The 18,209-nt window shown below is 35.2% G+C and overlaps 2 protein-coding genes across 2 annotated transcripts in view; both read right to left on the bottom strand.

Annotated features, from left to right (window-relative positions):
- Window positions 1-1,663: 1,663 nt before the first annotated feature.
- LOC110450160 lies at window positions 1,664-6,626 on the bottom strand. Its single transcript, XM_021497445.1, has 3 exons — window positions 6,305-6,626; window positions 2,484-2,929; window positions 1,664-2,275 (listed from the first exon to the last, which is right to left on the bottom strand). The coding sequence occupies exons 1-3, from the start codon at window positions 6,406-6,408 to the stop codon at window positions 1,857-1,859; spliced, it is 969 nt and encodes a 322-aa protein (XP_021353120.1). The 5' UTR covers window positions 6,409-6,626; the 3' UTR covers window positions 1,664-1,856.
- Window positions 6,627-7,575: 949 nt separating this feature from the next.
- Window positions 7,576-18,209, bottom strand: part of LOC110450144 (atrial natriuretic peptide receptor 1-like) — a 37,481-nt gene continuing 26,847 nt past the window's right edge. The window contains exons 17-25 of the mRNA XM_021497428.1: window positions 17,855-18,023; window positions 16,753-16,899; window positions 16,205-16,388; window positions 13,983-14,123; window positions 13,514-13,637; window positions 11,715-11,783; window positions 11,115-11,277; window positions 9,994-10,104; window positions 7,576-9,676 (exon numbers count right to left, since the gene is read on the bottom strand). Of these exons, the coding sequence (XP_021353103.1) occupies window positions 8,904-9,676; window positions 9,994-10,104; window positions 11,115-11,277; window positions 11,715-11,783; window positions 13,514-13,637; window positions 13,983-14,123; window positions 16,205-16,388; window positions 16,753-16,899; window positions 17,855-18,023 (1,881 nt within the window). The 3' untranslated portion in view covers window positions 7,576-8,903. The remainder of the gene's footprint in view (window positions 9,677-9,993; window positions 10,105-11,114; window positions 11,278-11,714; window positions 11,784-13,513; window positions 13,638-13,982; window positions 14,124-16,204; window positions 16,389-16,752; window positions 16,900-17,854; window positions 18,024-18,209) is intronic.

The following is an 18,209-nucleotide window of genomic DNA, read 5'->3' as shown; positions in this document are numbered from 1 at the left end:
TGAGCAAACACCTTTTCTCTTGGTCGGGAAATCGAACCTCGGCAATCTTGATAAAACACGTCCATTCAAGATATTATTTCCGGATTCTTATTTCGGCACTCAAATAAACAAACGTAATAGTTTTTCACCATTTCATTTTAATGAACATGGCCCAAAATATATTACCTTATTCATCTATAATTTTGCCACACAATAAGGACTATGTCAAATCAGACCATACATCTCAACTATATAACCTACGTCTACAATGGATTGTCCACGATGACATGATTTCCGTTGAGTAAGAAAATACAATGTACATGGTGTATCATACTTGTTTACGTTCTCTCTTATCGAACGTATGATCTGTCAACATACATAATGCGAATACAGGCCACTTCCAGTTAAACAGAATAGCTTCAGAAACACTTTTTAAGACGAGCGTATAACCAGAGGTCATCATCACCTGTGACATTTGTTAATTTGAACCATCAAACCAATGTTGATGCACGTCAGTCCATTTAATTACTCGGTTCCGGGAACTGATTTAGAGTAATAATTTGAAGGCGACATACACAAGGGAGGACACTAAGTAGCTTCTTCGTGAAGCAATTTCCGTGAATGCTGTTAAAGGAAACCCGTCTGATACACACCACAATTAATTGTGGCCAACCAGATCGTGCCTTGAAAATGCCAGCTCCTCGGAAATAGCGCAGATTCCGTCAAGGACATTTAGTCTTCTTCAGTTTGTCATTGGTATGGACTTAATTACCTGGCCAAAGAAACTATCTCCGGTATCGTAGATCCGGCCCCGGTTATTCAATGGTTGGTTAATTTGAACCAGTGGTAAGTGAAAAATCGTAATTGTTGCCAATAAAAAACAAGGGCTTTCAAAGCAAAATATTTTCTTAAAACACGTCACCTTTATTTGTCTCGACCAACCCTTAACAGTGAACTGATATTAGATGTTCTTGTTTTGGTTGTATTCATATTTTGAACTTTCCCGTAAACACTGGTTAGTTCAACAACCTTTGAGCAACCAGGGTTAATTTGTTAAAGGAATGGACCGAAAACAAGTTTTTTCGACCTGCAAGAGTACCATTGTTTCGGAAAGGTAAAAATCATGCCGTCTAGCTAATATTACTGAATACAATCAGCTTAACCAATCAAAAACATTGTATTATGATCTCTACTACAGGCAGGGATACATGTATATGTTTGTCTTGAATGCTGACATCTAGTTGAAGCGTCAACACAGCTCTCACCAATAACCCAGGACAAATTGCGAATTTGATCATAGTTTACATGCAATTGAAGTTTTGCAATCTGGATTTGCTTCCCACATGGTCATTGAAAATGTCAGGGAGCACTTATTCTTGTGATTGCCCCAATCATGTTCTAGATATTGGCCGAGTCAAAGTGGTAAGTGTTTCAGTTTCTAAAAAAGCTAATATATACTTAAGGTAATAGGATTGTGTCACCATTTCTCAGTAGAATTTCTTCAAATTTTGTAGTTATATTGCTTTAAAGTAAAGAAAATTTTCTGCCACAAAAACAATATAGGTTGTCAGAATTTTTTTAAGGATTTTAAATGGAAATTTATGTAAAAAGGAGTGGATTTTGAAAAAAACTATTCATCAGTTTAATATTAAACATTAGGGTTTGCGGAAATTGTGATACTGTCTCCCTACATTGGATTTTCAACTAGGGATGTACTTCCTGTTTCCGTTTATCAATACACTCCAATGACCTTAATATCAGGTGAAGAGCAATAATTGTTATGCTGTATTTTACCCTTTTCCGCATCCGCACATAACATCAAAGCCCATAGTAGATATTTGATACAAACATTAGGTCACCAGATTTTGTTTTTTAAATTAAAACAGTCTCCATCCTGAAAAAGTTGACCTAGCTTCACTGTTCGACACAAGAGTTCCTTGCATACTGCTCTTGATATACACGTGGTCACCAGCGGTCACTGACTTGACTATAACACCCGTGGCTGACTGATAATTGCTGATTGAGTTCCCGAAAGAACCTAGTGCTCCCTCCACAGAACCGTTCATTTGGATTGTAGTGCCGACATTACTGTGCAAATAGGAAACCGTTTTCCATGTAAACACGTACATCCCGCTCTCTGGGACAGTAAAGATGCCATCATGTTGGTTGTATCCGCTCCCAATGTCTGTCATGACGTTATCGTATATGATAACTTCATTCACGTGGAGGTTCACTGTTGCCGTATTAACGGAAACACAGAAAGCTATCCCATGTGTCGCTGCTGGGCTCACCCTGGCTAGAAAAACAATAATACATGCCTTTGAAATTTACTTTCTATTGGATAAAATTAGTTATCATTTTAATGTGTGTAAGCATTATTTTGAAAGTTATGTTATTAATAATACTTATAATGTAATTTTATATCTAATACGGAGGACTTACTACCTGTAATGTTTTCATAGTGTCAATTATGTAACTTGTAGCTTGGGAGATACATTTTGTACCTAAATGTGTATGTATTGCAGTTTCCTTTGCCACCAGTCCGTGCTTGCGCAAACCGCGTTTCATTGCGCTTGGATCATATGTCATGCGTACGTCTTCCTTTGGGGTATTAGCAATAGGAGTAATTGTTTTATTGCTATCTTCTAGAGATCTGGCAGCGTCATTTTCACGTGCAACATTGTGCTTCACCAATTCGGCTAGGCGTTGTTCTCTTTCCATCAAAGCATCTTCATAAACTGACAACTTTGTTTGTAGGTAAGCTAAACGTTTATCTCCCTCAACCATAGTTTCCTCGTAAAATGACACCCTCGTTTCCAGCTGTGTTATTCGCCGGTCTCTCTCCGTTTCTCTGTCCTTGTTTTCAGTTATTGTCATCTCCAGCTCCTGCAGTCTCGCCTCCTGATTTTCTATTTTGTCCATCAATTTAGATAGAACTACATCATTGGATCTGAAAATAATAATGAATTGGGATGCTACACTACATGGTTAACATTTGTATTGAGGAATATTGCATTTACTGTAAAACTACGTATACCAGCGCATTAAAATATTCACATGGCACATTCTTGCAATCATATAATCGCACGTGCACATGTCTAAAACAACAATTACTTGATTCTGAAACACACTTTTTTGCCAACAAATAACCATTTACTATTTTAGCTATAAGGTTATAACCTTTATATTCACAACTGCATGCTACAAAATATATAACGGCATACATGTGTTATTATATAGGGATATCACATAACAATATTTGCTTTACGCACATTTTGCGTCGGAGAAACAGAACACAATTGGTTACAGTAAATCAATGTAAATCAAGCTTTTAATTTTTGTACTAAGATTGGTCTATTTAAGCATTCAATTGCTCCCAGTTGACGTCAACAGTCGGAGCATGACATTCATACTATAAATTATGAATTTCATCTGAATGTAGCAGAGCAATCTGATTCAAACCAGATCTTTGATCCAGTCAAACACTGGAACGTAGAGTATCGGGAGTGGAATCAAAGATCTGGTTTTAATCAGATTGGTAGCAGAGTAATATAATGGCGTTTCGTGGTCTATAGAGACCAGCCTATTCAACGTTATGTCCTGGAATTAGGATTAGTATTGTATGTGCAGAGACTGGTCTATTTAGAACAATTCATTCGGATACGTGCTTAGAGGTTACAATTTATACATGACGCTAAGTGTTCAGACTGGTCTAGTTATGCAGTTGCCTATTTGAGTTCATGCCGTATGATAAATGTCTGCACGATTAATTTGTGGTCGACAACACTTTTGTTGAATTTGTTGGAAGAATATTTCAAATAGTTTTTGGTATTTTAGCGGGTACTACGTAGTTTACCATGGTACTTTTAGCCGTTTCATTTGGATGTAATATTATGAAGCTTGATGCATACAGAGTTATTGCAAAAGCCACATCTGATCCTGTAGAAAAATGTTTCCGATCCTTTAACTTCATATTCAGATATGATACTGTTTTACCCTTGAGCAACATGAGTATTCGACAAGCACCTGTGTCTCTGTTATAACTTTTGTACATGTAAGAAACCTACATGTATATATCCTGCTTATGCATATTACATATCACCATGCTTCCGTAAGCCTAAGCCTGTTCATCATTCACTGAGGAAACTTTACAGTAATTATGATGACTTGATTTCCAGCTATGTATGAGATTTATGTGAATATCCTGATCAAACCTCCTTTACTTCTTACAAGCAGGATAAGACTGGCATTTCATATTTGACTTACATAGCAAAAGTTATTAACAGTCTATTAATACCACACTCAGGGTGAGAAACGTATAAAAGATATCAATAAAACAGGAATTAAATGTTATTTTCTTACGTACATGTACCGTAAGGAATTCGATTATTTAACACAATGTCATGCAGGCCCCAATGTCTCCCTTTAAAATGACGATATTTTGGCTTGCTTCCTCTCCCATTACAATCTTTTAGCTGTTAATGATACTTCAGAAGTGAATTATAAAGTCGTTTGCAATCCAAGTGACGTTGTAGATCTTTATCTATTAAGATTTAAGCACGTTTATTGTGTTAACATTACCCCTCACTCTGTCGAACGCATATTCACCATTCGTTGGATTCTACTCTTGCAACATCTCGTGGATTCGCTTATGTATGATAATAACGTAAACATGGCTTCAACCCTGCACGCGGTAAGCAGTCTGGAAAAAGGCTTCGCACGCCTATACTTGACATAAATACAAGACATTAAAATTTTAAATCTGTTCATACCAAAATAGTTATATCATTTATGACATTTTATTACTTCAATTTTAACCGCAGTTTTCCCGACAGATTGCAGCACGGTAACGTTAAACACACGCTCGCTGTGCCATTTGGCGGATCCCACTGATATGGTGCAGAGAATCTTAATCTTCAGGAGGGATGGTTTTGCCTTCAGTTTTGTTGCGAGGTTCAGTATGTTGTTCCCTCTCTTTGATGTATCTTACGTTTCCATTTTGTCTTTCACAAAGTATGTGAAGTCTTCGAGTCTAATTATTATCCACTTACAACGAAAGTTCGAGGGGATATAGGATTCCGCCCATACGTATGCACGTATGTTACACTATTTGTCATCGCTCTAGCTACTTCATTTCTCAACGGAATTTCATGAAACTTGACACGGGTGTTTGGCATGGCAATGCCTTGAACAAGTTTGCGTTGCGGGTTTCTACGTTGAAGGTCAAGGTCACTGTTACTATTTTTAGAAAAAAGAAGCATTGTCATCGCTCTAACGACTTCATTACTGAACGGAATTTCATGAAAATTAATACAAGTGTTAAGTATGACAATGCCCTCAACAGGGTCGTGTTTCAGTTTACAGCGTTAAAGGTCAAGGTCACTTTTAAAACATTTTTAAAGAAATTTCATCGCCCAATAGACTTCATTCCTCAACGGAATAAAAGTCTATATTATCCATCGAAAAATGCATTCGCTAGAGCAGATACTGATACATCATTGAGTTTTCTATTCGTTTCCTCATTCATATGTCACTCAATATGTAAATGCGAGGGGATTTGAATCACTTGTGATGCCTTGTGTTTTACTTGTTTTTATATGCAGCGAGATACAGCAGACCTCATGTTTCGCTTACACAAGATATAGCTAATTGACCTTTCTCTACTTAAATGCGAGGACACCAATTCGCATGTAATTTAAGATGAAGGCTTTCTACAAAAGTTTTTTGCGTTATTTTAGCTCTGAACTGCAACTACATTTTCATTATTAGCAAGAAAATTGATAAAAATCGTCAAAATGATACATTTGTATAATAATGCGTACGTAAGTACATTAAACATAGATGACAATAAAAAAATATAGAAAGTGCATCAATGTGACGCATAGTTCACTCAAACGTTCGTGCAAACATACCCATAAGGAACGTTACTATTAGATTTAGAATAAGCCAGTTGCTTCAAATCTAATACACAAGCATTCATCGCTCGCCCAAAGATAAGCAATACACGCGTTGGGTTCCTGATCCTGATAAGATGCCCGACACAATTGATCAAGGTGTATTGCAAAATATGACCTATATTTGAAGCATCATTTTGTAATGATGGGAAGAAATTGCAACTTTCACAGTTTGATAGACATCCATATATTTAATCGATAAATATTAAATTTTGGTTGTTTTTCAGACAGGGAAGAAATGGCCGAACTGTAGTTTGAGGATATTCACGTTCACAATTTTACAAGTTTTTACATTAATCGATGGCTGTCCTATAGGGACCAGCGGTTTGTCACAAACATAAATATAATGCTGTATTAAGACAATTACTTACTGTTTACTCTTTTCAAATTGCATCAGAGGGGGGCCAACAAATTCAGCAGACATCTTAGGAATATTAATCAAATAAAGAACGAACAAGTACTTAACTACCGCCATTGCTGTGCTGTCCTGGATCAGACCTGAGATAAGGTTAAAGTTCAGATGTTATCTAAGAAAGTCACTGTTAGATGGTCCCATTCGACAGGTTCTTAAAATGTTGCTTTGTCATACGGTGTACTTTGTAGGGTTATGCCACAACATTTTTTTATTGACAATGATGAAACTTAAACGCCTGCTTATGTCTTTAAGCTAACTACACGAAGTAAATACAAATTTATCGCCTTTTTTCTTTTGTTTGGTTGTTTGTCTTGTTTTGTTTGTAACCTGAATAGTGGTGTAACGTCTCGCGTCTAAAATCGATGATACAGGCTATTTGGTCGGCGTTCAACGTCCTTGCTATTCCTAAGGTCATTTGAAGACAGTGTCGACAAGGAGGTCATTTAAGTATTGAACTGTATTCAGGTGGCATTCATAGACAGTATGAAGGCCAAATGGACAAAAGCAAATTCAATGAAACACACTAGCTTCTCAAAATTAGCATAGTTTCCATGAGCATACCATACATTTATTGCTACCACTTTAACTGGATTAATGATTTCAACGTACTTTTTTCAACAATTTACCTATTTTTATTCGCAGAAGTGTTCTTCAGTATGCACATTTCCCAATATGATATTTGTTCCCATCATGAAATGTACATGTATATGTTCTATTTACTTGAATAAGGTATAATTTAAACTAAAATAGATATGCGAGAACTAGTACATAAATATAGAAAATAAAAGATCAAACGACCGACTAGAAAAACAATCTGTTTTCTCCCTTCACAGCGAGTGGTGAAAGCAGCTTGTTTTTTTAAGTCGGTCGTTAGATATTATTTTTCTATACTGACTTACTTCACATGGAAATTTGATATTTTTATGACGTATATTTATAGCAAAGTATATTTTTGTATAATTCTTGGAATAATATTCATTATGTTATGTTGGAATTTATCATGTTTTAGACATAAACGTACCTTTGACACGAGATTACAAATGTAGCTATGCTACATGCGATAACGGTTCGTTAATGAATTTTGTAATAGATATCCATGTACCTGATTGGTCATGAATGTAATATTTAAATTATTTATATTTCAAATTTTTAAAATGTCTGACAGCTTATCATCGACCATCTGTAACAATGTCAAGCAAAAATGCGATTTATTTGTCTGTCAATCTATAAAAAAAACATTTAATATATATGTATGAAATAGTTTAATTAAAGCATGGCATTTGCTCATCAACATAACACTTTTCTTAACAAATCACGTGATAAGGGGATCGGACAAATCAGCAGCATGATAACATTGCATAACTTGAATAGAGCAACACAGAATATTACAACACACCTGTGTCTATTGATGCTGTAAAAATCACAAACCATAAAGGTACGATCTAATCGTACAGACGTTATTACGTGGTCGGTCGATAAATTAAAGCGACAAAGTCTTAATCTTTAACAGAAGAAAGATATTTTGTAACATCAATCATTTTCTTGTCAATTGGATTCTTGGCACATTTTCAGCATGAGAAATATAGACACATAGAAAGGGCTGCATTACAATAAGACGTGTTGTTAGTAATAAACATGTTATTCATGTAGTTAATATATATATAAACGCAACACTAGCGTCAAAATGTATCCATTAAACACATCATAATCTGAAACGATTCTACACATATCACTGATAAGGTTCATTTAGCAGGAATGTAAGGTAAATTTGCAAGATGCATCGAGTCACCTGGTCCAGGGGGCTTACCGGCTCAGCCAGGTATACGACACCTTGTTCACCATAGGAAATAACTCCCACATCACTAACGTCACCAGGGACCAAGCAAGAATGTCAGTGAAACTATCTGGGTAAGAATATCGTTTTTTACAGAGCAGTGACTCGATGAATCTTGCAAATATAGTTTCTACAAATTTTATTATTAAGCATGAGAAACGCATGTATACCTACACGTTTCTATTGTCAAGAAATATCTACTAGTTTTTGCTCATGACTACAGTACTGCCCTCTGTAATTACACTGCCCAGATTTTTACTATGTTTCCGCAAAAGGCAGCTGTTATTATGTAAACATGCCGACTTTGTTTAAAACATAAAACGGCTGGCAATGTCAACTAATAAGCACTAATAAATGAACAGCCCTTCCTCTTCATGTTTAGAAGGCAACATTTCTCAAATAACTTGGTGAAGATAGGGGAGAATGCATTAGATTGTACTTCATATAATTATGTTTGACAAATATTTAAGTCATTTCATCACGATGCAAAATAATAATATATAAATAAACCGACTCATTAAACGTAGCAGGAATGCATTTTCCTGATCCATTCCATTTCTAAACAAATTGGTTGGCAATGAAAAAGTAATAACCTTTCAGAAACAATACATTCATAAATTTGAATGACAATGATTTCTTCAATTCAATATATGATGTCCGAGAACATGAAATAGTTCAACGCGAATTACAACAAATACAACAATAAGCTACAAATACGACGTCATAAAGCCGTGCTTTCCTCAACTGTCTTTGTTTCTCTTTTAACTTCATCTCTGTGATCGTCGAGCATGTGTCTGAGAAAGTCACGTGTGATATAGGGGTTATCAACAGAGTACGTAGTGTTTAATGAGTCGTACTCCTCATTGGACGACACTTGTGACACACGGTCTTTGTCAGGATCTGGGGTTGTTTGAGTGATGAAGTTCTTAACAGGCTCTGAATGTTTGCACAATTCGTCTTTGTCACTGATTCCTGTGTACTTATAGTCTTCACCCTCATGAGAGACATTAGTCCGTTCTGACGTCGACAACACATTTGTCATGAACTCCTCTGCAGATATCAAGTGTTTATCAAGATCTGACAACATTTTTGTCACAATCATTTCTGGTGAAACGACATCATTGTCAATATCAGAGTGCATATTTGCTATGAACTCATCAGGCGATACTACTCCTTCCCCTTTGGGGCCAGACAACATTTTTGTTACGAAATCTTTTATTGGTAGACATGCATCGGTTGTTTGCTTCATATCAAGATCCGGATTTGGCTGCGGAGACATGGGCGTTGCTGGTGTGGAAGGTATACTTGTAGGTGAAGCAGACAGATCGTCACACACATCGGGCAGGGGCCTGTCAAACCCTTCTCGCCCCTCTAGGAAATACGTCTTCATTATGCCTTTGCCTTTCACACTTATTTCGCCCCGACAATGCAAATGGTAGCCAGGGAACTTCTCCAAATTTTCCTTTGATATTGTACTAAGGTGTATCTTCAATGCTACAAAGTTAACACAAGATATGAAATGTTACTTTGGTTAATTTACATTATTAAACGTTTGAGGTTATAACACATACGTCTCTAAAAATTAAATTCATTCTTGCTGAAAATAGTCTTATTCCTAGTGGGTATAAAAAACAAAAACGATTAAAAGCCTCTATTTTGCAGAAAATCTTGTTATAAAATTTCCTATTGGAATCGATCTATAGGTGTTTGAAAATTCGTAATAAACAGTTTGATTTAAGCAAAACATTTATATAAAAAAAAATATGAAGATATCATACAAAAAACCCACTTTCACTTTTGTATAAACTTACGTAATCCGGTTGACTCCATGCGGGAGGCAACATTAACGGTGTCGCCAAACAAACAGTACCGGGGCATGGCCAGTCCCACCACTCCCGCCACTACCGGTCCAGAGTGGATACCTGCCGACATATCGACATAAACTTACAACTTCAACGCATCATCAACACAAACGTCCAGGATAAAGCGGTTAAATAATGAGACAAAATGAAATTATTCTGAGATTTTCATAACTGCAACTTCATGCCGAAGTTGTAGTCTGCTTTACAAAGTACAACTCGCATACTCAAAATGATTCTAACCCTATTTGCTGATTTGACATGGCAAACATTCTAATAAGGCTATTTGAAGATATATTGTTAGAATTATTCAAGAGCCATATATTGTACCATGTTTAAAACTTTGCCTTTGAATTGCCAATAGGATTTGTGAACATTGTAAGCAGAGGGAACTGACAATGTATTTCAATCAGATAAGTGGTTCGGAGAGTTGTTGTTATCATAATAATATTTATCATCACAATTCCAATGTTAACAGTAGCTCTAGGATATGATTTCAGCACTGCAAAATTGAATATAATTTATCTGTTCATTCATGTATAAGCACATTAAAAAGAAAAAGAAAACAAAAGCAAAAACATAAAACAGAGAAAGAATGAAAACTATTCCACATGAACACGTGGCTGTATCGAATATTCGATATGATTACCGATTACTGAAGTATTGGTCTACTTCAATAAACTAGAAAAACGAATTATACATACTGCATATTGTAAGCGATATGTTACTGATATTTACAATGAATGGTTGCAGTGACATCAAACTAAATTTCTACGCGGTACCTACCGACTGGTATCCTGAGACATATATTTCTATGCGGTACCCACCGACTCGTATCCTGAGACATACATTTATTAGCGGTACCTACCGACTCGTATCCTGAGACATTTATTTATATGCGGTACCTACCAACTCGTATCCTGAGACATATATTTCTTTGCGGTACCTACCGACTCCTATCCTAAGACATATATTTATATGCGGTACCTACCGACTCGTATCCTGAGAGATATATTTCTATGCGGTACCTACCGACTCGTTTCCTGAGACGTATATTTCTATGCGGTACCTACCGACTCGTATCCTGAGATTTTTGTCCTCTAGATGAGGTATGCTGAACGTTGTAATTGAGGCCAGAATGTCCAGGGCACAATCGGCTATCTCCCTGATATGTCGGGCGCCGTTCTTATTTGGTAGACCGCTAGCCAACATATATGCATCTCCGATTGTCTCCACCTGATCCACACAAATAGTAGCTTAATTTCTATTGGTAATTCAAATACCGTTACTGTGGAGCAAAATTAACACATAAACTTGTGGAAACATCTCATTAATCAAACTTTATTCTTTTAAAACACGGTTTAAACTAATATGCCCTTTTGAAGTAAAATGACCAATTAAACAAATTAAACAATTGGTGAATAGAATAATTCTTTACATATCAGTCATTATCCAGTATTGTTATCATTGGGAAAAAAAGGTATTGATAATTTTCATTTCCAAATGATCCCGTACTCGTACTGTATCTGTATAATATGTCATCACTAAAGCATGTCATCTTTAAAATCAGATTACAGTTGTATATGCACTTCGGGGATTTAATGAGAATGTTTAAACTTTTCTTCATTCGATACATTAGATAAGCGTTACACAGTTTTGGTAACATTACCTACCTTATACACATCATATCGAGTAATGATGTCATCAAACAGCGTGTACAGACTGTTCAGTAGATTCACAACCTATAAAGGGAAAGTTTATCGCCAGATAATCAATACAATCATAATTTTAAAAAATCTATATCTAAAATAACGATTCTGTTAAATCGAACATTTGTACAATATGTTTATTCATTTACTCTATTGCACTTAATTTTCATTTTTTTATGTAAACCGTTAGTTACGTTACGTGATAAGTGAGTGTCATGAATATCATTACATATAATTCGAACGATAGGGTTTTTATGAGCTTATGCTAGGTTCAATAATCTGATTAACAAAATTTCAGTGATACATTCAATAGTATGCCTGTCAAACTAAAACTGTTTCAAAGGTTGACATCATATTCATTCGCACACAAAAAAAAATTAATTTCATTATGTTTAACACCGACAATGACTGACTCCTGTCGTCTGAATGGTTACACGGCTTCAATAAAGAAATCATTGAATAATATGTTGGTTAAACATGAGTAAGTTTATACATATATGACAATCATTGGCAAAAGTTCATCGAAATCCATCTTATATCTTTGATTAATGTGATTGCCTCGAATATAGTATGGGGATATATTTCTAAATTATTTGCCTGTGTTTTTAACAAAAATGTTGATTAAACGGTGTAAATCAACCGGATCCTTAACACTTCAAGCTTAATCATGACCTGTGGCACATGGTGGTTCGACGATTCTTCCACGATCCTTAATGGATTTTGCAGTTGTATGAATGGTTAACTCTCATAAGCAAAAGAAAAAGCGATCAAAACAGTGTCCGATAAACTGACTTAAAAGTTCAAAAAAAATAAACAAAAAAATGAAATAATAAGGACCGGGTTTTCTTTAAAAAAAATAAAAAAAAATATTTCAGCAATATAAGATGATCATGATACATAACTGTCATCCGTTGGGCAACCTCTGTATCACTGATGAGATAATTACATATTTATATTTATAAGATGAATTCAAGATGAATTTGTTACAACAATTAGTTTCCGGTTACAAGCTAACCGAGGGAATATGCAACAGTATATTTCATATAAGAAACTACTGTTTGTTTTTGTTTACGTGGTTTTTATTTTATTTTATTATTGTTTCATGGTGACTGTTTATCTCTATGATATGTTGTGAAATGTAAATGTTCATGTTCCTGTCTAGATAAAAGGGTGGATCGCCCTGAAAATTTGACCATGTTTTTGTTTGCACTGTCATATTATCTCTTTTGCCCATATATCACACGCATCCAACCAACATGCGTATGTTCGGATACAGTGCCAATTTTTCTTTGTCTACAGAAGAGATATATTTGTAAATGTACACGCAATTGATCCGGTGTAGTGTCATCGGTAGTGAATCGGATCAGTAAAATAATGGTCCTGAGTTTGCCCCACACAACGGAAAGTTGGTCTCTTTTCCCCAATAATTGATTCATAAATAATAGTACTAATAGTAAAACTAAACCCTTATACCAATAGTATTCTTAACCTTCAGACAATCATTATGTATTTCTATTGCTGTGATATCGCTATATAGCGGACGTCGCCATAGCGAACTCTTATGTGACGTCATAGTTTATGACGTCATAATATCTGATTCAAATAAACAGTCTGAAGAATTTCCTTGATGAGATAAAAGCGCTGAATACGTGTTATTAAGATTTTTCCTTTTATATGATTACATATACATGTATATTAAACAAGTTGATTTCACACATGAAATAATCTCTGTACATGTTTGTATATAACAGAAGGTAACCTACCTCTATAGGAGTGCTACTGGCACAGATCGTTGTAAACCCAACTATATCGGAAAAATAAATTGTTGCCTCATCAAAATGTTGTGCTTTTACTGTTTTGCCCATTTTAAGGTCCTCAGCTACTGACCTGCGCAAAAACAAAGAGAGTTGCAATGAAAACGATGCAAAGTGAAAAGAACATCGTCATGAACAAACACTTTATTTTTTTACCAAAGAAATGCATTGTAGCACTATGAAAATGCAGAAATTTGTATTTAATCATCACACGACGGTTATTCAATAGTAATAATATAAGCGTATCCTAGTCATCATATACAACACATTTATTTGTGTTTTCATCAATCTCTTGGTGATTGCCGATTTTAGTATTATTTGGTGAAATGCTCTGATTCTTCAGCCAATTTTTGATGAAGTTAATTTAATTCAACGGTGTTTCATTTTACGTAAATATAAAATAAAAATCAGTACATACTGTGGCAACATCCTGTAGAGAAGGTTCTCTGTCTTCTGTTTCTCCGCGTCCAGCTCACTGGTTCTTGCGGCCACTAATTCCTCAAGGTGATTAGCGTACTTTTCCAGAATAGCGATCATGTTGTCAATCATAGTCATGTTTCTACGAAAACAAAAATCATGTGTTTTCAACTTTAACCAGTAAGATCATTCATAATAATTCTAAAGTGTAAAATACAATTGTATAAATTTCACAGTATTTACACGGAGAAAAAGAGCCACTATAGTAACTACATATCAAATCGATTGAGTATACCACAGTATTTGCTATATTATGAACGATCTGCAGAAACTAATCTACTATTTAAGTGATCTATTTATCATCTTACTTAGTGATATTTATTTGACAAATTAACCGACCCGGCACATGATACATGTTTTTTAGTTGTAATTTATTACCCTCACTACTGAGTTACAAATGAACAAAGTGACTTTACGGTTTACCCTCACTACTGAGTAACAAAGGAACAAAGTGACACTGTCTCCCTACATTGGATTTTCAACTAGGGATGTCAAAGTGACTATACGGTTTACCCTCACTACTGAGTTACAAATGAACAAAGTGACTATATGGTTTACTCTCACTATTGAGTTACAAATGGACAAAGTGAGTATATGGTTAACCCTCACTACTAAGTTTCAAATGAACAAAGTGACTATATGGTTTTCCCTCACTACTGGGTTACAAATGAACAAAGTGACTATATGGTTTACTCTCACTATTGAGTTACAAATGGACAAAGTGAGTATATGGTTTACCCTCACTACTAAGTTTCAAATGAACAAAGTGACTAAATGGTTTACCCTCACTACTGAGTAACAAATGAACAAAGTGACTATACGGTTTTTCCTCACTAATGAGTTACAAATGAACAAAGTGACTATACGGTTTACCCTCACTACTGAGTTACAAATGAACAAAGTGACTATATGGTTTACCCTCACTACTGAGTTACAAATGGACAAAGTGACTATACGGTTTACCCTCTCTACTGAGTTACAAATGAACAAAGTGACTATATGATTTTCCCCTCACTACTGGGTTACAGATGAACAAAGTGACTATACGGTTTACCCTCACTACTGAGTTACAAATGAACAAAGTGGCTATATGGGTTGCCCTCTCTACTCAGTTACAAATTAACAAAGTGACTATATGGTTTTCCCTCACTACTGGGTTACAAATGAACAAAGTGACTATATGGTTTACCCTCTCTACTGAGTTACAAATGAACAAAGTGACTAAATGGTTTTCCCTCACTACTGAGTTACAAATGAACAAAATGACTATATGGTCTACCTCACTACTGAGTTACAAATGAACAAAGTGACTATATGGGTAACCCTCTCTACTAAGTTACAAATGAACAAAGTGACTATATGGTTTTCCCTCACTACTGGGTTACAAATGAACAAATTGAGTATATGGTTTACCCTCACTACTGAGTTACAAATGAACAAAGTGACTATATGGTCTACCTCACTACTGAGTTACAAATGAACAAAGTGACTATACGGTTTACCCTCACTACTTAGTTACAAATGAACAAAGTGACTATATGGTTTACCCTCACTACTGAGTTACAAATGGACAAAGTGACTATATGGTTTACTCTCACTACTGAGTTACAAATGGACAAAGTGAGTATATGGTTTACCCTCACTACTGGGTTACAAATGGACAAAGTGACTATATGGTTTACTCTCACTATTGAGTTACAAATGGACAAAGTGAGTATATGGTTTACCCTCACTACTAAGTTTCAAATGAACAAAGTGACTAAATGGTTTACCCTCACGACTGGGTTACAAATGGACAAAGTGACTATATGGTTTACCCTTATTACTGAGTTACAAATGAGCAAAGTGACTATACGGTTTACCCTCTCTACTGAGTTACAAATGGACAAAGTGACTATATGGTTTACTCTCACTACTGAGTTACAAATGGACAAAGTGAGTATATGGTTTACTCTCACTACTGGGTTACAAATTGACAAAGTAACTATATGGTTTACTCTCACTATTAAGTTACAAATGAACAAAGTGACTATATGGTTTTCCCTTATTACTGAGTTACAAATGAATAAATTGACTATATGGTTATCACGTTTTTAATGTGTCTAACGTTTGACATCAACGCAATTAGTTTGTGTTGTTGCACCTTTATTCACGCTTGCTTACTTGGATGGATTGATACGGTTGAGTGCTTTCATGGTTCTGGCAGCAGAAGGTCTGATCAGTGGATCCTCATTCCAGCACTCTTCTATAAGGGACTGCAAATCCGGGCTTTCCCGGAGCTCCGCACAAATCATAGGCCGGAAATGTGCTGTCCGGGAAACACGGTCTCTGACTCTGTTAACTATCTCTGTAGTCGTGACAAAATTACCCTTTAGACAACTTGTTGATGCATTATCAATATTAATCTTTGTTTTTTACTTATCAAAGAACTTATTATATCAAACAGATTACAGATAAAACTTTTAGAAATGTTCATAATCGTATGGGTTAGACGGTAATTTGTACTTTCAAAAACATGATCCCGTTATTTATTTCAGTTTTCCAACGCTATTTAAAATATCTTATTTTCATAAAATGTGTAACAATATATTTTTTAAGCATTTATGATACATACTGAAAGCTGTTTATATGGGAAATATGATGCATACATGCCGGAATATATTCATCTATTAATAGGAATGATTGCATCGGGGATCAAGCAACGTAATTACCATGTGGAGTAAGGAATGGATATTCCGTGTAAGGCCCCGACCTGGTGAATACCTCCTTGATAATTATTCCAAGGGAATATATGTCTGCCTTCTGTTTGTCATAGTTTTTATCTGACCTCAAAACCTCTGGACAGGTCCAAAGGAATTCTGCAAAAGTAAGCATGTTTGTGTAATGTTGATAGAAAGGTGAAGGTAGTAAGGTAAATGTTTAGAAAATGTACTGATTGTATGTTAACGCTTACCGAAAATAATTGAACTTCTAAATTAATCGAACCAAAATATACCACAGTGTTATCATGCAAGCTGCACATCGGAGTGGCGACATCAAAACAAAAAGGCAAGATAACACAAACCCTTCGAAAGCAGTGGAAGTTCAAGTAGTGTCATATGGCCATACACAACAGGCGGCATTCGGCATATTTTAGTCAAGGAATATGCAGTAAGTTATAAAGATCACCTAACTTAAACACAGTGAACAGGTTTTCAATTATGGCAGAATCACTGTCATCTCAGTTAGAAATCATATCCTAATAGAAAACGGCTATGTTTCTTTAATTTTAATTAAAACGTGGTTAAGCTGTTCAGTAGGCATCAACATGTTTACACTTAAACATGTTCCAAAGAAGTTTGTCAACTTTTAATTTTACATTATATCTCTATATCAAAAGCGATATTGTTTAGAACTTAAAACTTACATTCAATTGTCAAATTCACGCAATTTATTCATTTTATCAGCATTAGATTAGTTTCTTACCCGTAGTAATAATTTAGGCATCAAGTTTTTATGCAAATTTCCCCCAGTTTGTATACTTTTCTAATACATATATCACCAATCTAAAATGATGGTTATGAAAAGGGAAAACGTTTATTTATGAAAAGACAACGTTATATAAGCTCACTCTGCCATTGCAGAATGACTACCATATCATGCATTAGTGTTTTTACTTTTCTTCAAAGGTATGTACATGTATAAGCCTCAATGGTACTCTAAAAAATATAGATTAAGGTATTTTTTCTTCAAACTGTTGACATCTGAAGCCACTCTTAGGATTTCAAAATATTCCATTTTCTTGTTCCATTTGATATACATTGTTCAACTTACTTGAATTACTTCCCTCGTCTGTGACACTGACTGAACACTTGTCCATTAGTCTAATAGTAGGCACGCCAAAGTCGGTCAGTTTACACGTCCACCGACTATCAACTACACAGTTGGAACTCTTCAGGTTACCATGGTAATGTATGGAACACTTGTGTATGAAATCAAGGCCCTTCAAAACACCAATGTTGATAATGACTAATTAGTGTTTTCAGTTACATATGATATTATATTTTAAAAACAACGTTAAAGTTGCAATAAAGAGCTTTATGTATCAATGATTTTGTATTTTCATAAAAACTGTTGAAGAAGAGAATATATAGATCTATGATAAAAACATCAATGGTTGTAAAATTGA

The sequence above is a fragment of the Mizuhopecten yessoensis genome, unplaced genomic scaffold (assembly GCF_002113885.1).
Source record: "Mizuhopecten yessoensis strain PY_sf001 unplaced genomic scaffold, ASM211388v2 scaffold4999.3, whole genome shotgun sequence".
In the NCBI taxonomy this organism is placed as follows: Eukaryota; Metazoa; Mollusca; class Bivalvia; order Pectinida; family Pectinidae; genus Mizuhopecten; species Mizuhopecten yessoensis.
This window is presented reverse-complemented; position numbering and strand designations above follow the sequence as displayed.

What these genes read in the sequence shown, in the direction of transcription:
- LOC110450160 (XM_021497445.1), bottom strand. Translation starts at nt 6,408, where the DNA reads ATGGCGGTAGTTAAGTACTTGTTCGTTCTTTATTTGATTAATATTCCT. An exon ending in CAATTTGAAAAGAGTAAACA is followed by an intron (nt 2,930 to 6,304) that starts GTAAGTAATTGT and finishes TATTATTTTCAG; the next exon opens with ATCCAATGATGTAGTTCTAT. An exon ending in TGCAATACATACACATTTAG is followed by an intron (nt 2,276 to 2,483) that starts GTACAAAATGTA and finishes TTGTTTTTCTAG; the next exon opens with CCAGGGTGAGCCCAGCAGCG.